We start from the raw sequence: 25,210 nt of genomic DNA, 5'->3' as shown, positions 1-25,210 counted from the left end.
ATTGTTAGTTTAATTATTGCCAAGTTTATTTTGTCTTTTTAAATATCTAAACTCAACCAAATATAACCTGGGAGTTAGTACAAGTATTCATGCATATTTGAAATCGTACAAATATGTATTATATACATTAGCCTTCTGCCTTGAGAGGCATTGAATTTCATATTTGGTTAAATTTAACAAATAGAACTAAATTTAGGCCCAAAGAGAACATAAGAAAGCCTTTTACCAGCTCCCAAGTAACTCAATGTTTTTGAAGTATAATTTCAAGTATGTATATATGTTTGTAACCTTATTAATGTTAAGAAATTTGATTGTAGCCTATTACTCACCCTGATTACTCATGGGGTGGAGAGAGAGTAGCTAATACAAATTAGCTTACTATTTTATTATAAAGTTGTTTTTTTTGAGAGAGGAGAATTGCAGTGCATTGGGGCTATCTCTTCCTTTCCTTTACTCTTCTGTCTTCCTGTTCACTATACGAGAAGCACCGCCCACAAAGAAGATTCACAGAGAAGAAAAAAATCATTGAATGCATAAATCACGGGGTGGTGTCAGAGACTGAAACGGTTAATGATTTATGCATTCTGGGAGACTTCTACAGGCTTTTGACTTTCTGGTGGGCAACTGGGCCCATCCCCCCCCCTCCTTCAGTGCAGAAGATGTCAAGACCCGAAAAGGCGGGAAGAGCTGAGTTTGCCACGCCCTCCTCGTGGACTCCGCGCCAAAAAAGGGGGACGCCAACCTATGGGGACGGCTCCCCGCCCTGGGGGAGGTGCTAAGTATTTGGATTTTGACTGGTGACTTTGGAGGTTTGGCGGGGTTTTTGCTTTTCCTTCTCCCCCCACCACCTGCGGATCAAGACATCGCTGGATCCAGTGGGCGGTGATTATCTCATCTTCTTTCTTTTTCTTGCTCTCCCTTACTCTCACCCTGTCTTTCTCTCCCCTATGCATTTTTCTCCTCCCTAGAAAGGTTACAGCACCCAAAAATGTTATCTTACCTACTGATTCAAAATTGTTAAAATAAATCTTATCCATATATGTTTTCATACACCGATTATTTAGTGTTGTTTTGCTGTAATCCACCCCAAGGGAATTTTTGATGGAACCTGAGTTACCCCCCTCTCCCCTTTTCCTGGGGCGGGTCGTAACAGGCTCCAGCATGAAGGTCAGTGTTTCACAGAGAGATGCTTAAAGGAAGCAGGATGCTGAATCATTCTCAGGGGAGCAACAAAATTGCCCACTCCAGCAGAGGACCAAACCTGCACAGTCTCCTCTGAGCTCAGGGAGATCTAGGCAGTCACTGCTGCTCTTTGGGCTCTCTTGGCCACTGCTTCCAAAAAAACTACTTGGGGTATGCTCCCTTTCAGTTTTGAACATGATTTTTTATATATTATATGCTTGATAAGAGTCAGTTGAATTTTCCTACAAAGGCCTCTCACCAAGATCATTGGCCTGGAAATTTCCTCTACAAGGCACATCAAGCCTTAGTGGGAATAAGGGAAGGAATTTAAGGTATGCTGGCAGACACAGCAGAGAGTAGAGCTTCAGCCAGGAAGACCTTTAGAGTGAAAAGAGGCTTTCATGAATACTTGATTACTTACTTGGGAAAGGGGTCATATTTTCTACAGGCTAGGCTACATACTTGCCTAGACTTAGTCAAACTCTTTGGACAGTGCTTAGATATTACCCAAAATAGGTGCTTAGAAATACTACAAAGAAATGGAAAATGTATCTAACAGTGGAACTGCCTCTTCTCATCTAGAATTTCAACATGACAAAATTTCAAAGAGCAGAATATGAATTTGTATCAGCTGTATAGAAAATTACTTTTGAATTTTGTAGTAAGAACCTGTAATTTTTCTGTGGTTAGAACTACGAAACCCCTACTTTGACCAGAATCAAACACTTGTTAAAGGTAAGATTTCTTCTGGAAATGTGAAACTTGAAGTACTACATAATTCAACAGGACTGCAATTGAGGAAAGGTACCCTTAGTTAAAAAACTATTTGTAGCTTTAATAAAAGACTTAACAGCAAGAGAGCACACAAGTAAATGAAGTGCATATCCCGTAGGAGGGAGAATTCATATTGAAAGAGAATGTATCCCTTTTACAGACAGAATGAGGTTATTAAATAGAAACATGAATGTATCAGGATGATGGAACCATCAGCCTCTGAAATGATGGAAATTGCTTTAGATATAAAAGAAATGACACTAACAAACTTGCAAATTGTCAGATAATGTGGTTCAATATGTTTATGCCTTAATATCTGTAAAACAAAAGCATTAATTTAAAAAGAATAGTTCCCTCAAAAGTTTGATTAGTTTACTGTAGCAGAACTGCATTTGATGTGGCAATGAAATATCTAAGATTTCAGAGGATCTCTTTAGGAAAACTAATTGATCCAAAGGAATCCAAGTTTAAAACTTCAGAGCTGAGGGTTAATGAAATTTTTAAACAAAGAAGTATTTATTCCTGTGAACATTTCTTTTATAAATGATGTTTATATTATTACTAATTTTGGAATTGCATAATTTTTAAGAAGGCAATTATTTTTCATTAGTGGTCTGCCAATTTCCAGGATTTTTTCATTGATGCAACAGCCACACATAGGTCTGTTGTGCACTTGGGAGGATGGTGTGGGTGAACCACTCTGGCAGTTTTTATATTAATTGTGGGTGTTTATACGCATATGTTAAAATACTTTCTTCTCACTGTGTCATATTCCCTTTTGAGTATATAGACAGTAATGACACAACCTGAATGCATTCCCAAAAGAAATGGAACTGGCTATTGTCATAACCTAACCTTTCCCAGTGTGTCATGCTAGCAGTTTTGCTTTTCTGTGTGACTACAGATGAAGATTATTTTCTAGTTTCAGCTTTAGAAAGAAAGCTATACTGAGAGGTATAACTCTGCTACACAAATGCTTTTGAAATGGTCTTAAAACCAGAGTTTCTCTTATTGAAGGCAGGTTCTGCAGGCGTAAGCGTTTCAATCCCACATGAGTAACACTGTAGAAGTGCTTGAGCTTGGCCACAACTGTGCCCTGACTCGCTAAGGACTCTATTGATCCTGGACCAGCACACTGACTCTTGGCTTGTCCTCAGATCTGCTCATCACCAGAATCCTGCCCTGCAGGCTGGACTCTGAGCTGCCTCCAGACTGCCCTGCCCCCATCCCGGCTGACGAGGTCTTTGCCCCACAGCCAGCCCTATCATGCTTGGCTCCGTGTCCCTTTGGGGCCTGTTTCCTGATGAAGCGTTGGGGAAGTGCAGTCACAGTGTCTGTCAGGACATGGGACTGTATGATACCAGTGCCTTCTCACAAGAGCCTTCCCCCTATCACCCATGTCCTCACTGCCAGAACCCAGGTACAGACAACAGCAGCAGGCTGGCTGACTGTACTAGCAGAAGAGGAAGGGTTTAAGGGAAGATGCTTAAACAGTGCAAAGAGAGCTGGGCATCATGGCTTGGAGTTGAAGGGAAATTATATTAGTGCTGCCCTAGAATTGACTAGGTTTCCCTGTGAGAAGGGGACAAAACCTCCCTTTACCTCACATACCGAATGAAACAGAAGCGGAAGCTTAGAGAGCTCTGGAAAACCTTACGTTAGATCACTTAACCAGCCCGTTAGATCACTTAACACGGACAAGCACTTCGCGAATCACCTCGGTGAACAAACGGGGACACTGAGGCCGCACCTGTCAGCGGCGTTTGTTTCTTAGTAGCAACCAGATTTACAGCTCAGCTTCCCGACGACCACACGGGAACCTTTACTGCCACGTGTGCAGCACCTTGAGACCGCTAAAGCACAATGTCTTTTGATCGCAGTTCCTCCAGGGGACAAAGACCCGGGTGGGACTCCCCCGCGGCCCGGCGGCCGCTGTGCCGAGCCGCGGGGCAGAGGCGGGCGTGGTGAGGCCGCCGGGAGCAGCGCGGCCCGGCCGTGCTCCGGGATCGGGACCGAGGGAAGCGGCGCGGCCGGAAGGGGCGGGAGCGTCTCCCGGGTGACGGGGCCGAGATGGCGGCGCGCGAGGCGGCGGCGGAGCGGCGCGCGCCCGGCTGTGGATGAGGGGCGGCCGGAGGCTGCGGGAGCGGCCGCCTCGGCCCCTGGAGCCCCGCGCTCTGCGGCGAGGCCTCCCCGCCGGGGCAGGTGAGCGGGGAGGGTCGGTCTCGGTCCTGCGCCGCCGGGCGCCGCTCCGCCTTGCCGGGCAGGGGCCCGGCCCGTGCGCCTTCGCGCCGCGGGGCAGAGCCGCCCTCGCGCTTCTGCCGGGCAGCGCCCCGGCCCCGCAGCGCCGGGCCCGCCGCCTCTGCCCGGCTGGGCCGGGCCCCGTCCGAGGCGGAGAGGGGGGAATCTCACGGACTGGGAAGAACGTGGAGCGACGGGCGAGCAGATAGGCAGCGTTTGGGGAACTGGGAGGCTTGGCAGCCTGTGTCAAAGGGCGGGGGGCGCGCGTCCTGTCAGAGCTGGCAGTGGGACGGCGCTGCTTGGGGTTACTTGGTCTGAAACTCTTCATTGTTCACGCTGGCCGGCAGGTTTCATAAAAGGTGATGTGAAGGTTTCTTAGCACACTTATAAAGTCTTGAGAATCTCTAGCAGATCACAGAAAAATTAAGTGCTACCATCTGGCTACAGTGCTTTGTCCAATAACACTAGAGCCTGGCCTGGTCAGGAGAACGGTGGGGCACTGTTCCGTGGTCGTGAATTCACATCGTAAGTGCCTTAGTTGCACTAACTAGAAACGTTACTTTTATTTAATGAGAAATAGCATAGCTTGCTGCTTTATAGCTCTCTGGCAATACAGATGTGCACTGCAGAAATTTCTTGTAGGCCATGTTGTAGTGTACATTCATTGTAAATAGCTGGTTCTTGCTGAGACAGCATGCATCGCAAGGTAATTTTGTGGTAGTAACAATGAGAACGTGTTAATTTGTCTCTGGCGTTCCATGTAGTTACAGAAAACTTAAGTCCAGGGTGACAGATAATGACTGGAACAGAATTGGGGTCTCTTGAACTCTGGTTCTGTGTCTGAGAACTTTTTCAGTGTTGCGAAGTGATTTACACGAGTTAGTGCATTATGTAAAAGACTTTTTGCAGAAGTTGTAGTGTAGTATCATGGGACTGTGTTACTTCAATCTCTGTTCTGCATGGTTTTCAGAAGACAGCAGCATATATGCAGCAGAATGACTGTGATCAGTCAGTGGACATAAACTTTCTATTTTAACTAATGTTGCCTTGAAGAGTAGAACTTATTCTAATTCAGAACAGAAAGCTTCAAGAGTCCACATTAACAAGATTCGAGCTATATTCAGTTTCTTGGAGAGGAAGGGGTGAGATGTGGTTGTATTACTATGGTAGTTTTATGGCTCTAGGACTGACATGTTTAAAAAAGAGCTGAAACTCTGTATGTTTTATATCAGAGTGTTGGGTGTCTAGGAATAACTTAGGAACTGCCTGCAGTCACATATTTTTGCTGCCTTTAGTTAGAGAGACAAAATATTGTCTTGAATTTTGGTATCTTCTCCAGCTCTTAATAGTCTTGAAATCTCTTCCTGGATTTGAGCACCTTGGATGACTTTACCTGTGATTTATAGGAGTGAGCTGTCTTTCATCACAGCTACCTCAACTGCCTAGTTAGGATGCTTGCACTGAAAGTTGGAACTTTTTTGCTGAAACAACAGTACCTATTACAGAGATATAATTAGATAAAGGAGATGCCTTTTAATCTTCCCTTTGGGTTCTGCTCCTTTGTTTAATGGCATGGTAGCATGGCTTCGAGGTTCAGTCATGCTGTTTATCTACCCATTTATCAAAATCAGTGGTCAAGACTCTGGTAAGTTCTTTTTCCACCACATTCAGTGTTCCTAATATTATGTTTCTATATAAAGAGATGAAAAAACAAGCAAACAACCAAAGAAAAAACAAACACAGAAATCAACCAAGAAGAGGGAATTTGAACCTCTAATTAGGCTACAGAATCATGGTGGCTGTCTTTAAAATGCAGGAGATGCTGGTTGTGTCTTTTAGTACTTGACTGACTGCTGTTCCTGAATCATTATGTTGCTGTTTTCAAAATACGTAATGTCTTTGTAGCTCTTGTAACGTACATGATTTGCAGGAGGATTTGTGTGCTTGAAAATAGGGTTTTTAGCTCTATCTACTAATTTTCATGAAATTTTATCTCCCTGTAAACCTGTTTGCTCATCATCAGATTGACGTGGCCACTCTACTTTTGTAAAATTTCATACAAAATAAACTTTTAAGAAATCCTGTCCTTGCCACTGAAACCTTGCTAGGTTTCTATCAGCTGTTATAGTGAAAACATAAAAGCACCACTTAACCTGTATGGAGTTTTGGTGCTGACAAATGTAAACACTCAAGGCCATGTTAATCTTTTGTACTAGGAAATGAACTTCTCCTTTTACTTTAGAAGAGTGAGGCTTTTTTTGTGGCTCCTTATGTAAATATGTACGTGGAGGGGAACCTTTCAGTTTCAGACAAGTTATTTTTAATCTTGATTTAGAAGCCATACTTGCTATTTATCTAGCTGTGTTTAATATGGATTAAAGTCACTGATTCCAAAATGTCTTCGTGTTTTCATTCTAGAGTCACAGATGAGCTGATGTGAAAGAAAATGTAATCAATTCACAAGGCACTAGTAATTCAAGGCAGAAATTGTCTTTCAAAGATGATATCTAAAGTAAGCTGCACAAATCAGTTGGCATGGTAGAGGAACAAAGGAGAGCAGGATAGGTGCTGTGTAATGAGTATTTTGGCATCTTTTTCACTGACAGTAGTAGACGAGTCCATTAGGAGAAAAAAAGTTTCTAAAGCAATTTTAGTGCCACAAAGTGACTTTATTTTAGAATTAAATTTTGTCTGTTGAAATACTATTTAAGTGGTATTTGTGTGTACAGTTAGATATGAAAGAGGAAGTGCTACTCCAGGTGACAGTGTGCTCATTGTGCAGTGATGGTGAGTGAGAGCCTTGCTCATTGAACCATAGTTGACTAACCAGTCCATCTGAGGATGGACTGCGCTGGCCACTTCTAGTGAAATCAGAGGTGCCAGGAGTTCTAATGAGGCCACTGCTGCAAGCTGAAAGCACTGTAAAAATGTTTCTGTTCAATAAACTTCTGAACTTTCCTTCCCTTCATTCTGTTTCCTTTATGGATCCATAAAATGTATAAGTTGCCTCATTCCTCTGGCTTGGCTCTAAAGTGTTTAACATCTTGCTGCTGCTATCCTTTAATCCTTTCTGTGTTCATCTTTATGTGAGCAGCTGCTGTGACTTTTTACCAGTGGAAGGCAGGATGAACTGCACAAGTCAAACTCCATCGAAATTTGACATCTGTTACAAAATTGTTGAGTTGACCACTAGTATTAATTTAATTAGGATTCATGTCTTGATTTACTTGCTTATTTATGTTTGTTGTAAGGAAAGTTCATTTCACAGTAAGTCTGATAAATGTAACACCTTAGAAGCAATTTCAATAGTGGGAGAAGGAAATCTCTATCCTGTTTTATAAATTGGAAGCTGAGGCATGAGGTGTGATTTGCAGAAGGTTGCATCAGGCTAACAGACAACTCCTATCAGATTTTCTGAATTTTAGTCTGGTGTTTCACCTTTGCCTCTATCTGTTAAGAAATGTGTTAGGATTCTTGCTGCAGCACTGCCACTTAGTACTATGTCTCTGTCATCCTGTGTCATAGTTGACTGCTGAGGCAGTTGTAGTTCCTTTTAGGATTGTTTATCAAGGAAAGGCTTAAAAGAAAAGGAAGACAGAATGTTGTGGCCCTACCATTCATGAGAAAGGGAAGATACATGGCTGTGCTTCTTTCCAGTGTCTGAGAAGGATGGACAAGAAAAGAATGAAAAGCTTGTTTCACGTAACAAGTTTAGTGTAACAGTATCAGGTGAATAAGACTTGCAGTGAACTGAGGAAAATTAAGGTTCTGTGTACATCTGTATTCATACAGCTACTTCAGAGTATTGCTTACCTTTGAGAAATTTAATTACCTTAAAAAAAATCCCAAACACAAAAAACTCCAACCTCAAAAGCCACCAAAGAAAACTCAAAACCTTTAACTTTTCAGGTAGTGCTATCCTTAGAGCAACAATGCACATTTCAAGTGCAGTTTCAGACACAGGGGACAATGCTTGACCTGTCCTTATCTTGAGACAATAACTGGGTTAAGATTGTGTTTTAAACAGCTTTTAGCATGTTGCTAAAATTAATGCAAATATACTGCTTCATATCTTAATTAGCAGTATAAAAACTAATGTAATATCACTATGGTTACATGATAGCATATTGTTGCCAAAACTCTGGTTGTGCCTCTGACAATTTCTAGTTTACAGAGCTTAATTGGGAAGACTGTAGTCAACACTCGGAGAAGAGGTAGACAAAACAGTGCCTACTGTCTTGAATCATAGAATCATTAAGGCTGGCAAAGACCTCCAAGACCATCAGGTTCCACCCTTGAAGGGCCTAGTTCTGCCACAGTTGAAGTGAAATGCAGCTCTAACACAAATATGTTAAGTGGCTGTGCGTGTCATATCGAAATCTTTGTGTGACATGTGGAAAGTGGAGAGGCACTCGTTATCTGGTTGTTGTGGGGAATGACAATACCTATTGAACCCTGCCAAACAGGCATGCTGGTGATATTGGATGTAGTCACTCATCTATAGGAATGACCTGGGAAATGGATTAAAATGGATTAACTTCTGGTGGCTAATTCTTGCCAACATTGGATTTCATAAGCCTGCAAGCCAGACTTCTTGTGGATTCTGTTGGGTTTTTTTCAGTTGTTTAGCTTTATATTGAGAATAAATCTAAAATAGAGTATGCAGTTTAATAAAAGAAAAAATAGAGATGAGTTGAAAAACTGGGCTTATAAATATGTATGCATACATATATACATATATATATATATATGTCATTGACACACCTGAAGGTTTTTTTGGTTTTAGTTTTGCAGTTAGCAACCTTCCTACTCCCTTGACTTGCAGCATAAGTAATGTTGAGTCTGCAGAGGTTTTTGAATAATGGTTTCTTCCTAAACCAACCTTTTCAATCAATAGTTTGGGTGTGGTTTTTTTTAATTAAGCATCTGTCTGTACTGTCCAGTGTGGCAGTTAGGTAGTCTGAACAGGGAAAGATGGCTTTACTCTTTCAAATATTGAGTATTATTCTATGCCTTGTCTCCTGCCCTCCAAGCTGGTAGAAAAGTGAATTCTGCTAGAGTGGAGTGAGCTTCTAAACAAGCTTCCTTTCAGAAAAGGTATTCCTTTATTTTTATTTCAGCAGGTCACCTGCTCTTCATGCTAGGTAGATAGCTTCTAGTTATCTCTTCTAAAAATAGTATTTTCTTTCACCAATTCAGTGTTAGTTTACAATAATTTCTACCCGTAGAATAGAAAAATTTCCATCTAATTACTATCCACTCTGCTTTCATTAACTTCTGTTATTTCTGAGTCCTTCAAATTCTTGACTGATGCATTCTTTGTCATCTAGATATTGTCAACATTGCTCATTGTGAAAGGTAAGGAAGTGCTTGAGCATGATATGAAATGATGGTCCAGTCTTTTAAACTAAAAGCTAAATGTCTCGGATGATATCTGTTCTTGCTTCTTTGTGGGAAGTCTGGCTGCTTCCTGTTTCTGTCAGATGAAGAGCTGTTACGACCCGCCCCAGAAAAAGGGGAAGGGGGGGGTAACTCAGGTTGTTATTGATAATTCCCTTGGGGTGGATTAAAGTGAAACGACACTAAATAATTTGTGTCTGAAAACAAAGTTTATTTTAATAATTTTGTATCAACAAGTATGCTAGCATTTTGGGTGTTGTCATAAAACAATGCAACATAGAGATAACTTTTGGAGGGGGGAGAAACTGTTTAGGGGAGAGGAAAAACAGGATGAGAGTAAGGGAAAAGAGAAGCTGAGAGTGCAAAAGAAATGGACATAAGTCACCGCCCACTGGATCCAGCGATGCTTGAGAGCGATGGTATTGATTCGCAGGCAGTGGGGGAGAAGGAGAACCCAAATTCCCAAAGTCACCAGTCAGTTTATATACCCTCAGCATGCTTTTGCACCTCCCTGGCATGAGGAGTTGTTTGCCTTTTTAGGGCTTAGCACTGGAGGGAGGGATGGGCCCAACTGCCCACCTGAGGTATCTTCTTGCCTTTTTAGGGCTTAGCCCATCTGAGGCATCTTCTTGCCTTTTTGGGCTTAGCACTGAGGGTATGGGCTCAACTGTCCATCTGGGGTATCTCTGTGCCTTTTTAGGGCAAAAGTCAAAGCCTGCAAACTCCTGGAATGCATAAATCATTAACCATTTCAGTCTCTGACAAGAGCCAACCCACTACTGTATCAGGTTCTCTGTGTTTTTAAGTCTCCCATGAAATGAAATAAGACAACAGTAATGTTGAAGTAGAGTTGACACGTGTCCTATGAGACCTTTCTCCTGAGCTACAGCTTGGCAGTGTGGTCTGTAATTTGGTGGTTACTTACTGACTTAACCTTCGACTTCACAGTAAAAGGGCCTGTTTGTTTAAGAGCCACCCGGTATGATTTTTCAGTAGCAGAAATTCCTATTCTGGACTATATGTGAAGCAATATTTCCAGTACTATAATTACTGCAGTGTTTAATAGTAGTTACATTATGTAGCAAATGAGCACCAATAAAAATAAATCTATGCTCCATGAAGCTCACAAATCCCATTATGTACCTTTTTAATAAAATCCTCAGGACAGTATTGGAGCAGCCTACCTAATGATCCACCTTCCTGACTCTTCCTAACTTAAAGCCTGGAGTATAAAAAGTGATTTAAATGCCATAGCATATTTGAAATCAAGCTGTCCTTCCATGGAATACTCATGGCCTGAGGAAAATGTCACAGGGCTGCCTTCTCTTCTCACCAGGAGGTATGTTAAATTTGCAACAGAAAATGTTGTTACAAGTGTAGATGTACATAATGAAAAGCTATTTGTGAAGCCTAACCTCTTATTCTTTACTCTGACATGTTCACCTGTAGAAGAGAAAAGGGATCCTTGAATTGCATCAGATTATTCTGAGTCAGTCTGTATCTATTGGAGGTGATCTGTTGGAATGATGTGGTATACTGAGTATAAATTCTCTAGATTATGAAATTGTCACTGAAAAATAGCTACCAACAGGAGTGGCCTCAGCCAAAGATTTTTTTTCTGGGCTGGGTTTGCTATCATGATCCAGTCTGGCATATAAAAACCAATAGATCTGGGGTCAACTGGTGCTATAGTGCACACAAATGAACAGTCTTTCTTTGATGATGATTTTTCAGTGACACTGACTCTAAAATAAACATTGTTTATTCTCATCATACATTTCTCTCAAAATTAAAAGTAAATTTAAACAGCCAATTTTGGGTTTCAACTTAATGGCTAAATTTATAATTTGTATATGCAAGACATGCTCAAGCAAGCATGAGGTTCTCTCTGATGCTTATTCTGTTCTCCTTTCATTGCCAGTGTTGTGTGACTGGCAGTGTCTGAAACAGGTCAGCTGTGCCATCACTGCAACTGGTTGCCTGCATTCCCCTTTAAAAATGTCTTTAACTATGACTTTCTCTATGATTATGTGCTGTCTCTTTAAAGGCCATATGTATTAGATACCTTGTATTATTTACATCAGTGAAATGCTCTGATAGTAGGCAGGTAGCATCTTTGTTCCAGGTACCTCCTCTCTTTTCTTGCATTAATACAGTTTCACAGAATGCTCCTTGCTTAGCAGCAGCTAAGGTAGTTGGCTTTAAGAACTGTATAAAGATGTATAATCCTCTGCATCTAACTTTTTTCTTTTGCAGGAAGGGTTTCTCACCATGGCCATAACACAGTTTCGACTCTTTAAAGTCTGTACTTGCCTGGCAGCAGTGCTTTCTTTCGTTAAAAAGTTAATATGCAGGTAAACATGTCTTATTTAATTTGGTTGCATTTTCTTTTTCAACTACAGGTTCTTACACTTCTTTCCTTCTCCCAGCACCCACCCACCAATTTTCCCAGTTCTGATTTTACTAACTGCAAAACAATCAAGACAGATGAAAACTAAGTGAAAGTAATTCTTTAATTTGCATATTCCTCTAGAGTTCCAAAAGTCTGTGTAGTGCGTTTGTGAGTGTATTTTGTTGTATGATAGCTGAATGAGGTTTTCTAAACAACTGTGCTAGGGTTTTAAAATTGCCTTTTAAAACTATTCCATGACAAACTAGAAGAAAAGCTGTTCAGTTAATGGCAGCATCCACCCTGTCATCAGGCAGTTGGCTTTCACTATAAATGTAAGCAATTCTTATCCTGCTTTGCCAAAAAACGGTTGCCTGAGACTTCAGATTCTTCTCCCTATTGAAGATTCTTTCAAAAGTTTGGAGGACAGTGATGGAAACTCAGGGAAACTGTTTTTTGGTTTTTTTTTTTTTTTTATGGTGAATAATGACTTATTTTTTGGTTACTCTTGTAAGTCATACGTAGTGTTCTTTTGAGTTGTAGACCTGTGAATGCAGCATTGCAATACTTAGAAACATTGTCAAAACCCTCAAGAGTTACAGTTGTGTGGTAGTAGAGTTCAGTAGTACAGTAGCAGAGCACCTGAGGCAGATCTTGGCACTGTGCTGTCATGAACTACTGTGCTTCTTGCCACTCTTGAAGCACGTTGCTTTACATGAACAAATACCAATCTGGAGAAATGCATTCTCCTCTTGTGTATGATGATGACAACTTTGCCAGTGAGGTTAAAGCATATGCAGAGTATAGAGTAGACCGAAAATAACTGTTCATTTCCTCTTCGCCTTTACTTGTTCCAAAAATAAGGGGAAGCTCTCAACTTGTTGGTGAATTCACAACAGATCTAGTGAAACTTTAAAAAGATACATTTTAATGCTTCATACAACTATATAGATGTCAATGTTAGTCTGTGATTTGAATCCCAAATTAAATTAAGAATACTTCTGTTCAAGTTCTGAAAGAAGTCAAAACACTGAGTTGATAACTTCTATATTATATGGGCTGCTCATTTCTCTAAGTGTTAAGATAGTTTTTGTAAGCTGATAATTGTTTTGTAGATGTAATGACAGTATTTTCATAGTTTTTTCAAATTCTGAATGAACTAAAACCTTGAAATGAACAGCTGAGAAATTGCTTGGGAGTAAAAAAAAGTAGAAAACCTTTTATTTTGTGACTAGTATTTAGCTGAAGGAATGAAAATTTAAAATCTTTCACATAAACAAGTCAGTGGATCAAATTAATTCAGTTCATTAACTACAGATGTTTCTCCTGTTTACTGTCAGCTGAAAAGTGTAGCTTGATAAATTTTGTGTTTCTGTAATGCATCCCTGCATATGAGTATGCCTGATAACCAGCAAATGTGATTTGATTAAATGTGCATCCTAATTCATTGGATATGAGCTAGTACTTACTTAGATTATACAAGTACCTGTAGAGATTGTGCATCTTCCTAGTAAGCACAGAACCTACATAGAGCATTAGTCATCTCTTTAGTGAAATCTTCTTTTGATAAACGACAGCCTGCCTGAATCCAGTTTCCAGGAAATAAAAGGTATAAGTATAAAAAGAGATGAAACGTCCATCTGTTTAAACTCTCTAGTTACTTCCTCCAGCTGAGAAATGTGGATGTTGCTGATTAGTAAGGAGAAACAAAACCAAGAATTCTTGTGGCATTTGACATTCAGAGCAGTGATCAATATCTGTCTAATGATGGTTGTGAAGCAGCTCTTCCTGTAAGCATCTTGTTCCCTATGTAGAAGTGGAGATACGTAACCTTTCCTCAGTACTGCTCTGTGTAGCATATTCTTTCCCATGTTGTATGACAAAAGCTTTCCTCCTACCTTCACCCTTGTTAGTGTAATGATTTTGACTAGATGAATGTTTGTTACAAGCCATTCCATTGCTGGAATCTTCTAGTTCATATAAACAGAGTGCACGTAAGTGCAAAGCGATGGCTTAGAATAGTATTAAAGATATGTGTGTTGTACAGGTCTGAAGGTGGATGCTTCCAAGCTTGAGTTTCTTTTAGAGATGTCACCTAAGTCTAGTCAATCAGATGTCTCTAGCAGAAGTCTCTAATGTGTTTGAGGAAACACTGTTTTCACCTTCCTTTACCCTTAAACTCTGTTGCTTTGCAGCTTAAAGGAATAGTTTGTAAAGGGGCTAGAGTGAATTATATTAAAGCTTGAAAATTTGATGATAGCATCTGATCTTTCCTAAGGAGGAATCTATTGGGCCTAAAGTTGAAAAAATACATCTAGTCACTTACCAGCATACAGAGAGGTGATATTACAAGCAATTCAGCTAGTCTGAGTAGATGGTAGTATGTTCTATAATACTAAAACTAATGGATAGAAACTACAAGTTGAAGTTTCCCAGTTTTATTCTCGTCAGTAGTAAGAACCAAAACTTAACTTTTCCAAGCTGAATAAGGTCAATTACATGTCTCTTTTGCTACAGGAGCTTAAACTCCTTGGGGAAAACATGAGTGTAAGCCATAATTTCATTCTTTTGTGTTGTAAGGTTTTAAAATATAGTGAATGTCAGCTAAGAATATTTTAATTATTATTTTGATGTTTGAATACTGTCATTAAGTAAATATCTAGGTGGTTTATCTGCAATGCATTAGTGTTTGTTTTCAATTAAAATTATTTGATATAGTTGCTGAAATGCATTGAAACAGTATTGTTTTAGTAGAAGCATGAATTGAACAAAAGCTGTTGACTTGCATAATCTTGTATTACCTCTGTTTAGATTTTGAAGGAGAAAGGACTTTAGAAGGGCTTTCAAATCAAGCAGCTCAGAAAGCGATTTGCTAGACACAGCTTAGCATCCAAGACAAATAGAAAAATTTCTCAGTGTACAGCAGAAATAGTTCTTTGACAAATGTGTATCACTAGTGCTTGCTTTATAAACACTGACAACCTAAAAATTGTAACTGACTTATGCAAATAATTGAGTTAGTTTGTCCATTTTCATATTTCTCAGAAGTATGTCTCCTCTTCCACTGCAGTTAGAACATTAAATTGCACTTTGAAATTCATGTGAACACCACTTTAAATTCATGATAAAATTCCTTTGCTCAGCGGACTTTTACAGGCAGTAGTTAATACTAAGGTAGTTGAAGCACTAAATGTTTTAGCCATGACTCTTTTCAGTAGTGCTGTTCTCAGACTTCCTTTTTGTTTTTTTTAAACTTAGTGCTCATGTTTTCAGAGCTTGGAGGAATCCTACATTTTTCTTTCAGGTCTGGAAGAGGGAGAAAGTTAAGTGGAGACCAAATAACTTTGCCAACTACAGTGGATTATTCATCTGTTCCTAAACAGGTAATTGTTAAAGTGGTAGGTGATTTAATAGATAATCTCTTAACAGAGTGATTATAGCAGTCCTACAACAGCATTGGTATATTTCCAAGAAAGATATAATACTATTACATATGCTGTATAATATTAAGTATATATCTTAGCAAGATATAAAAAGACAAGTTTTTACTTGCAGATAGTATTAACTTGTACCATATACCTCTGTTCAGCCTGAAGTAGAAGACTGGTCTTCATGGGATGAAGATGCACCTACCAGTGTGAAGATTGAAGGTGGAAATGGTAATGTGGCTGCTCAGCAAAATCCTTTGGAACAAATGGAACCTGATTATTTCAAAGATATGACACCAACTATAAGAAAAACTCAAAAAGTAAGTATTGCACTTTCAGCTATACTTATGAAGGGTTTTCCTTGCTTTAAAGTAGGCTGTAAGTAAATCAACTTATAGAATGTGCTTGTTAGTAAAATTAAGCTGACCTGTTGAAAGGAGAACAGATGCTTGTGTGTAGTCTAACATGTCCAGTTAAAAATGCTGACTTTGAGATTTTAACAAATGTGATGCTATTTCATGTTTACATCTTTAGTCTTAATGTTATTGGAAACTTAGGAATAATTTCATAGTCTGAAGGTTCTGGGAAGTATAGTGTGAGAACTCTCTAATAGTGGAACACTGCACTAAGATGCTTATGCTCATACCCTTCCATTATTTGAACAGAGACATTCCATGTCCTAGTCTACTGAAGTCTGAGGGAGCAGCACTGCAGTTTCAGAAAACAATGGTTACTTCTTTAATGAAGTTATATTGGGAGGCTGGAATTAGGGGACTGGTATTTCAAAATAGCTTGCTCTTCAAATATCTGTTTCTATTATGGAGACAAGACAGAAGGTCATATCTACAGGAGCATCAAGACTGTAAATAGATGCTGATTAAACTTCTGGTAATTACAAGTTTTGTTTCTATGTGCAAATCTTTCAGCTGGTTACTTACAGGTCTTTGAGTCAGTTGGAAACCTCACAACAAAGGCTGCCAAGTACTGGAACAGGTTTCTAGAGAGGTTTTGCAGGCTCAGTCTCTGAAAGTTTTCAAGCCCTAAGTGGATAAGCCCAGATGACTTTCATCAGCCTCTGAGCTGACAGTGCTTTGAGGAGGAGGTTGGATTACAGACCTTCTGAGGCACCCTCCAACCTGAATCTTCCTGTGGTCCTATGAACCAGAGGTGATATTGGTGTCAGTTTTCTGTACGTTCAGGATCTGCAGTATTCTGCAAACTAAATTCTTCTAATGAATGATTTTGATCTCCCAAAATCTGAGGGGCAGAGGAGAACTGAGGAGATTTCTCCTTTATATCTACAGACATTTTTTGCCTAATAGAATGACCTTCAGGTTCAGAACAAAACTGGAGAAGAGTCCATGCTGTTTGAGTACTGTATACTGGGTTTATTTTAAGTGTATCTTGGGATGACTGCATGCACTGTAAAGAATATTCCTGTTAACTTGTCCTAGTTACTTAGATATGAATTTATGTTTGTATTTCCATCATATGTTGCCTCAATATAAACCCCAAGATTTGAGGTAGAATCTACTCGTGTTGCCACTCATCTACACTCACCTATTTGGAAATGGAACTTCAGTCAAATAACAGAGTCTGTCATTGCTAAATAACACTGTCTAGTCCTGTTTCCTTTCTTGCATTGATACTAGCATTTGTACAGTCAGTGGAACTGTGAATCTGCCTCATTGGGAAAAAGCAGAGACTTAAAGTGGGCAAAATGAGGTAACTTTATGACTTGAGGTCAAGACAAGGGAGGAAAACGTGATCGTAGCAACCATGTTAAATTTCATAGAATCATAGAATCAGGCGAGATGGAAAAGACCTCTGAGATCATCAAGTCCAACCCTTGATCCTACTAGACCATGGCACTAAGTGCCACATCCAGTCTCATCTTAAAAACCTCCAGGGATGGAGAATCCACCACCTCCCTGGGAAGCCCCTTCCAATGCCTGATTACCCTCTCTGTAAAGAATTTCTTCCTAATATCTAACCTAAACCTCCCCTGGCAGAGCTTAAGACCATGCCCTCTTGTCTTACTGATAGCTGCCTGGGAGAAGAGACCAACCCCCACCTGGCTACAACCTCCTTTTGGATAGTTGTAGAGAGTGATGAGGTCTCCCCTGATCCTCCTCTTCTCCAGGCTAAATTTGCTAATACACCTTTTAGGAAAAGCACTAGTGCATGTTTTTCAGCCAAACCAGTCCAGTAGGGAGCTTTACTAGATGGTATGATAGAGAATTACTTTGCAGCTATTGAAACTGTCTGCACAGATATGCTGTGAAAGTAGCTGAGAGAGCTCACACTGCAGTGCAGTGCAGCAGTGCAGACAGCACTACCCTCAAGGGCAGTATCTTACAGTGATCTATCACAGAAGCAGGATTTCTCCAAGGAATATGTCATGTAGTTGGCAGCTTTTATGAGTTCTAGGAGATATTTGATCTGTAATTCTTTGTGCCCGTTCTCTGTCTTGATACAGTCATAGGTTTCCATGTGACTAAAGAAGGAGCTAATGTAGGGAGGGGGAGTTCTTCTCTTTTGCATTTAACATCTTTCACTTATCAGTTCATTTAGCTGTACAGCTTCCAGGACCTGACCAGGTTTGAGACACAGTGTGGTGGTGTGTAGCTGTACCTTCACAGGCACAGAGTTAAATGATCACCAAGGAATCTGTGTCGTGCTTTGATTTACTACTTTTTGTTCTTGTTTTTGAATATTTTCAGATAGTTATTAAAAAACGAGAGCCTTTAAATTTTGGGATTCCAGAGGGAAACACGGGATTCTCTAGCAGATTAGCAGCTACACAAGATATTCCTTTTATTCACCAGTCTGTAAGTATGCTCTAAGTATTGATCTTGTATTTGATGGTTAAATGACTGTTCTGTAGGGGAAGGAATAGTCTATCTAAGGTATGCTTTGTGGGGAGTAAGAAGAATACTTGTGGAATAATGTAAATTGTTTTAAAATTGAGTCTTTGATTCAAAGAATGAAGTAGTTAGTCTAATTTTAACTAATATATTCTACTGAGAAACTCGACAGAGAAAAAGGTAAGAAACTTCCATACACTTCTCTGCTTGCAAATCTGCTAAAGCAATGACCTATAGGGCTTTTTTGGTTCTACCTAGTAAGTTACTAACAAAAGAGTGGATGGCTTTTTTGAAAGCCTCCTGTGTTGCCTTTATTTTATTATCTTGGACCCAGTTTTAACTTTCTGCTTTTCCCTTTCTGTAGGGATTGTATTCTAACAGTCTCCTAATTTTTGCTTTTTAGCCTTTGAAAACATAGTGTAGTTACCTATCAGCATGACCATTTAGCAGGAGATGCTTTCCCTCCCTTGCCCTTTGCTGTCTTTAACAGTGCTTCTGCTTTAATTAGCAAAGTGCAAAAAGGGTCTAGGCAGGAAGCCGTACAGGATGGTTGTACCACCTCCCTGCACTGTCCATAATGAAAATAGTTCAGGAAAGGACTTCTAGTGAGTAAAAGCATCACTCAGCCGATACTGGGCATACTAACATGTGGATATACATGTTGGTTTGTCCATGCGGCTTCCAGAAATCTTTTACACTATCTTCTTATTTAGTCTGCTCAATTTATCTTCCTCTTCCCAAAAATGCATTCCAGTACTTCCTTCCTTCCTTTGTCCAAAAACCCCTTTGACAACTGGAAAACCTCAGTATTAGAGCAGGAAAAAAGGCAGTAATAGACAATTAATAGACAATAAGTTGAGAAGCACTGCCATATCTTAAATACTTCTGTAAATCTTAAGCACTAAGGTTAAAAATAGATATTAAGGAAACTTTCCTGTCTCTACATCCAGGAACTACACCGATGTTTTTTCTTTTTCCATGTGCTTAGAGCTTCTCTTTTGTTTCAGCCTGAACTGGGAGACTTGGATACTTGGCAAGAAAATACTAATGCCTGGGAAGAAGAGGAAGATGCTGCCTGGCAGGCAGAAGAAGTTCTTAGGTAAGTGAAGTTGATGTGACACATGTGAAAGAATCAAATTCGTTTGCTTATTTAACACCTTTCTGGTAAGTGCTAAGAATTGTTAAACACTTCTTAATACAAATTATTTTTGTGCATCTAATCTCTATGTAACTGGCAGTTGGCAGAGGACATTTTGGATTTAATCAGTTTAGTGGATGAGATAGCAGGGGAAATCCAAGAATCACTGGAACATCAGAACAACACATTAACACATACACATGCACATGCGCACTAAAAACCAGCCCAATGATGCCTCACCAATCCCAGTGACTTATTATGTGCAAGTAACAGGTTTCAACTTGGTTAAGTAAAATACCACTTGATGTCCTTATAAAAAGGATCATAACCATGTGCTTAAAGTAAAAGTAGTTCAGGATAAAAGACGAAGTACTAAGTATATTCTTGGAATCCCTATAAGAGCTATGCTTTTCTAGCCAACTTAACTAAACTAGCTGATAAGGCTGAATGTAAAATCAAAGTCTTGCACAAAGTTGGAGTGAATACTTCATCTGTTCTGTCTGTGTTCTTTTTTTTCCCTTTTAAGAACACATAGAAGGAGTATGGAGGTTAAAGAGGTGCAAACTGAGTTTAAGTTAATCACACACAATGATTTCACTTTGCAGTGACTTAGGGTTTTATCAAACTTTTATTGGTTGCTTCATCATCAGGTAACCAGCCTCAGATAGCTGCAGCTTCCTAGACTGTTCTCATTTTACTCACAATATCACAAGTACATGGCTTCAGTGGTCCAGTAATGATAATAAAGTGAAATAAAGACGTGATATATTAAAAAAATCATTCTAGAACTGTGAATCTTTAAAGGAAAAAAGATAATTTCTGGAAAAAAAAATTCCAATCAACTATTTATTTTAATGTTTTGAAAAACTTACTTTTTTCAGTCTGTGGAATAAGATGAGGGAATTCACCAGCACACTTTCAGTGCAATATTCTTAATTGTTTCTGTTTTCTGTTAAGCTTGCTCTGCAGCAGCTTAACATGTGAGAAAAAGATTGTACTGCAAATATTTTTGTAAACTTAAGCATTTATGTGTACATTCTGGTCAATATATGTTTTTTTTTTTAACTTCAGTACTGTTTCAGTCTTGTCTTTTGGTAATGCATAACAGAAGTACAAGCTTTGTGATATGAGTGATGTGTCTTTGGGCTGGTTTTGTTCCAAGGATAGTAGTTTTTCCCATAAAAAATAACAATAGGCTCAGTAAGATCTTTAATCTCTGAAGTGCAGTCTACTGGGACTTAAATGAATGACAATGAAAAATGCTGCTCTTTTTGAGCTGAGAAGTAAAACAACTACTTTTGCTAACTGCAGAGGCTGCATAGTACTTTACTTAACCCTTTCCACATTTCATTACAGATGTTTTTAGGACTATCAAAAGTAGCATTCAAACTTTCAGAAGCAGGGGCTTGTCCTATACAAATTAGCTACTAAAATGATCTGGTGTATGTATATGCCAGTTTGTCTCTGGCGTGTAAAATTTGTGCAGTGGATATTTCCAGGAGGGTCAAAGGTATATTGTCTGCCAACTGTCAGGTTTGTGCTCTAGAATACTTAGGAAGAGAGATCTCTTATGTGGCAATAACAGTGGGATTTTCCCTAAACCTTCATTTTTCAAAGTGTCATGTTATTTGGTTGAAGCTATTACAAAGATTTCAACCCATCTTTACTATTGAAAGGCTTCAGCTCAAGTTATTAATTTTGATGAAATTCCTTCCTGGCCCCACTAAAAAGTATCAAACTTTACTTTTTATAGAAGGGATGTGCATGTGTCTAAATTAATTTCCAGTAGCTAGAACATGATTGGAACTGTAGCTGTCTCTATGGCATACCACTTGGTTACCTCAGTACAACTGGTCATTGTGTAAGCTGTATCCCAGCTGTGTGAAGTAAAACCTTTGTTTTATTCATGACACGCAAATGGCAATGTTTATCTGTAAATGAGCAAAGTGCTGGCTGATTTTTAGCAAGATTGATAGGAAATACCTGGTGGGTTCACACTTTCTCTTTCAATAGACATCTGTGATATATTTAACATCTGATGTTAACGTAAAACTTTAGTATAGTACTTGACAGGCCTGGCTCTGTTTTTGACGGACCGTAATAAGGAAGTGGTATGGAGTCTCCTCTTAATGCTGGTCTGCAAAATGATCTGAAGATCCCATGGCCTCTCTGGTGACTCAGTGCACAAGGATAACAGTAGAAAGAAGCGTGTGTAAGATGCTACTAAATGGAGGAGAGAGTCCTCCTAACATTCCAGAGTGTTAGTGCTGACTGTACTCCAGTGGTGCTTTTTGAGAATAAAATGAGCGTGCAGAAAAAGTGAAGGTCTCCCTCAGCTAGCTGTGTCTGGGTACCTGTTGGTGCTCAGTTAGTGTTTAGAAATATCTTAAGACTAGAATTACTTTTGTGTAGTAATGGAGTGCTGATCAATCATGGAAAAATGGGCTGTGGCCTGCGAAATAGCAGAGAAGACTGTATCCTGTGGCCTCTCTGGTGACTCAGTGCATAAACATAACAGTTGAAATAAGCATGTACAGTAAGCCAAATGCTCTCTGCAAAGCATGCAGAAAGGCAGTGCTGAGGATTAGGCTACTAGTGCCTGAGAACTTCCTGTAGTCTCTTTTTTTCCCCACTATCCAGCAGGTTCTGGGCTGGGATACATTAAAATTTTCCAGTGATGGATGAATCAGTGTAGCAGATGGTAAACTGGATTTTCAGTTATTTGAGTTAGTTGGAATTTGTCTGCAAATTTTACATACCTATCTACAACTTAAAACTTTCTATTACCAATGAAGACTTTTTCCCAGTGGGAACAGTTAAGCTCGTGCATTTTTAGTTTATAGTAGCTATTTGTTTGTATTTTCGGGTGACCCGTTGCTCTGTCCGAGGTGACATGAAAGGTCTCTCTCATATGGGTGTAACCGAATACAATTTCTTGGCCCGTAGAGGGCGCGGAGGCGCCGCTGTGTCATCACAGGGAAAGAAACCGGAGCTGCCGTGATCAGTGGCATTGCTTAATGCACACCTCATGTGGCTTTTTGAAACTACTGTCTCTACATATTGACTGGTGCACAAAGCACTTCTTCCCCTCTGCATCAGTTCAGAGGTGTGGGGAATATAAGAAAATTTGCTACTGTAAAATGACAAATATTATCACTCTGCGTATGCTCGACTGACAGCACTGTCAACTGTCCAGCTTTCAGGTAGAAGGTAAATAGTGGGTGATGACCTCAAAAACCCCAAAACTTTTGAGTTACTCTTAACTTGGGAGGTAGCTCCTGATGTGAATGACTATTTTCATTCTTCCATGACTGACAGCAGAGCAGCTTAGTAGAGTATAAGTAAACTTCTAGCCATTAATAATCAATCAAGGGAAACAAGGTATTAAATAAGTGCAGTCTGTCTCCTGTTCAATACAAAGATAATATGTAGACTTTGTACCTCAAATATTTCCAAGTTTTGTGTGCCCAGTTTGTCCATAGTTGGAATCTACCAGAGAAGGTTGCTTCAGGTGATGATACTTTTTAACTCTATATGTTTTACACACCTAAGTGGATGTGATCAGATAATGTAGATACATTTAAATTTAACTCCCTCATCAATTAGAATTCTTTATTCGCTTTTAATAAGCAGTTCTTTATTCTTACTAAAACTGTGTTAAATTTCACCTTTTCAAGTTAATGAAGCTTCATTTTTAAAGTCCTCTTGCAAGCAATTTAGGATGTTTTTCCATATCTAATAAACTGAATCCAAAGCAGGAGTGACCTACTTAGATAATACAGGAGAGAGCTCCAATGTGTCACTTGGAGTATGGATCCAGTTGTTGGTCCTGCACCACTCAGTAATATGTTCTAGCTGAAGCAGGGGAATAAAATGAGTGAATTTTTCTGGTGTTCTTTCTTTCTTTGCTGTAGTCAGCTATGTATTTGTTGAAATTGCAAGACAGATTCTTTGAGCTAAGAGAGTGATGTCTGGAGTTTTATAACAATTATAATAATGCTAAAAGGATACCCAACTGAAGACTTACTATTTTTTTTTATTTCCATAAAGACTATTGTTTATATTTGTAACAGACAATAGTGTACAATACAGATCCTCAACTCCTGATGGGGAGTATTGGAAGATACCATCTCATCTGATCATGACAAAAATGTTTGCAGTACTTGCATTACAAAGGGGGTCGCTACAGATGCTTCTACTGAGGGAAAAGGGGGACACAAGTCACTGTTCTAGACAAGTCAAAGTGGTTTGGTCTGAATTTGAAAAGATGGGTGCTCTTGCTACTGAAAGCATTACATAGGTTTTTATTTTTTGCATTAGCCCTTATAACTGTCCTAAACTCTCACTGATTCACTTTGAGAATTTAGTGGCTTTTAGATTACTAAATAATTGAACAAATATTACTGCCTAAGACCAAATTGGATGAGGTTGGATATTAGAAAAAGGTTTTCACCCAGAGGGTGGTTGGACACTGGAACAGGCTCCCCAGGAAAGTGATCACAACACCAAGCCTGACAGAGTTCAAGAAGCATTTGGACAATACTCTCAGGCACAGGGTGTAACTCTTGGTGGTGTCCTGTGCAGGGCTAGGAGCTGGACTTTGGTGATCCTTGTGGGTCCCTTCCAACTCAGGGTATTTTATGATTTTAGGTTAATTTGAAAAGAGGACTTCAGCACCATAAAAGAGTAATTGTTCTGAGCCTAACAACAGTAGACTGAAGCTCTGTTTTTATTAGTTATAATAAACTATGTATTGACAGGAACTTAAGGTATGAAGTCCTTATCCATAATGAAAATTGGATTCCTGTTATTTAGCAATTCATGTTTTCTTTAATTGCAGACAACAGAAGATAGCAGAAAGGGAAAAAAGAGCAGCAGAACAACAGCGAAAGAAAATGGAGAAAGAGGCACAAAGGCTAATGAAAAAGGAACAAAACAAAATTGGTGTGAAACTGTCCTAACAGAAACCAAGCATCAATGGCAGTGCTGGTGAAAAGAAAATTTCAACTCTACAACATACATATGGGTATTGATTTAACTATTTATAGGACTTCAGTGCAGTGCTTGGTTTCAGTGCATTCTTCAGATCATCTTGGAAGCCAGGACTTTCCCAAAATATCTTGAACTACTAGTACATGGTTCTTAAAGGAGAAAAACCCCGCAGAAAATCATGCCTTGATGGAATGTTTCCTGCAATAGTTCTATTCCAGCACCATTCCTTGGAGCAAAAGTGATTGACAAGGATGTTGATTGAAAAACACTTAATGAACAGCTCAAGCCTAGGGAAAAGAATGTAAATATTGAGTGGTGGGAAATCTACTGTATTGTCTGTGCTTACCTGAAACATGTAATTAAACAGTTTTAAAGAACCCTTTGCTTCCTACCTGATAAAAAATGTCTGCTTTTGCGTTTTTATCAATGTATTTATAAACATTTCAGAGTTTTTCATGGGAGATCATATTGACCTGTGCAGGAGAAAATAACTTGTTATGGATGACCTGCAACTCAAAGTGTGCTCCTGGTAGGTTATGCAAAGAAAGGCTTTTTTTGTTCCTGGGTTAGAAAGAAAATGTTTACTGGGATTATAAATAGGCGTCCCTTCAGCCCGGGAAGGAGCTGACTTGGTTCCTGTGCTATAAGCCTGAATTCAATAACATCTGCTATTTTACCCTTAACCTGTGTGCTGCATGTCCTCCCCACCTGCACATTTTGAGACAAGACTTCTGGTGCGAACAGGTGTGGGTGTGAGCATCTTCTGAACTCAGAAAAAAGGATGGGAGTTTTTATTGAAGTG

At 39.5% G+C, this 25,210-nt stretch overlaps 1 protein-coding gene across 4 annotated transcripts; it reads left to right on the top strand.

The window, feature by feature from the left end:
* Positions 1–4,019: 4,019 nt before the first annotated feature.
* On the top strand, positions 4,020–24,785 carry EBAG9 (estrogen receptor binding site associated antigen 9). Of its 4 annotated transcripts, none has more exons than XM_064646556.1 (8): positions 4,020–4,158; positions 10,758–10,933; positions 11,851–11,948; positions 15,288–15,366; positions 15,573–15,731; positions 18,135–18,242; positions 19,286–19,377; positions 24,257–24,785. In XM_064646556.1, exons 3-8 carry the CDS (start codon positions 11,866–11,868, stop codon positions 24,375–24,377), a joined length of 642 nt encoding a protein of 213 aa, XP_064502626.1. In that variant the 5' UTR covers positions 4,020–4,158; positions 10,758–10,933; positions 11,851–11,865; the 3' UTR covers positions 24,378–24,785. The 4 variants fall into 4 exon arrangements, with proteins under 4 accessions (XP_064502626.1, XP_064502653.1, XP_064502636.1 ...); XM_064646583.1 differs by having other exon boundaries at positions 15,242–15,366; XM_064646573.1 differs by lacking the exon at positions 4,020–4,158 and adding an exon at positions 4,430–4,553.
* Positions 24,786–25,210: the final 425 nt, after the last annotated feature.

This window comes from Pseudopipra pipra, chromosome 1 (assembly GCF_036250125.1).
Source record: "Pseudopipra pipra isolate bDixPip1 chromosome 1, bDixPip1.hap1, whole genome shotgun sequence".
Taxonomy (NCBI): Eukaryota; Metazoa; Chordata; class Aves; order Passeriformes; family Pipridae; genus Pseudopipra; species Pseudopipra pipra.
This window is presented reverse-complemented; position numbering and strand designations above follow the sequence as displayed.

What these genes read in the sequence shown, in the direction of transcription:
- EBAG9 (XM_064646556.1), top strand. Translation starts at nt 11,866, where the DNA reads ATGGCCATAACACAGTTTCGACTCTTTAAAGTCTGTACTTGCCTGGCA. An exon ending in GTTAAAAAGTTAATATGCAG is followed by an intron (nt 11,949 to 15,287) that starts GTAAACATGTCT and finishes TTTTTCTTTCAG; the next exon opens with GTCTGGAAGAGGGAGAAAGT. An exon ending in CAGGCAGAAGAAGTTCTTAG is followed by an intron (nt 19,378 to 24,256) that starts GTAAGTGAAGTT and finishes CTTTAATTGCAG; the next exon opens with ACAACAGAAGATAGCAGAAA.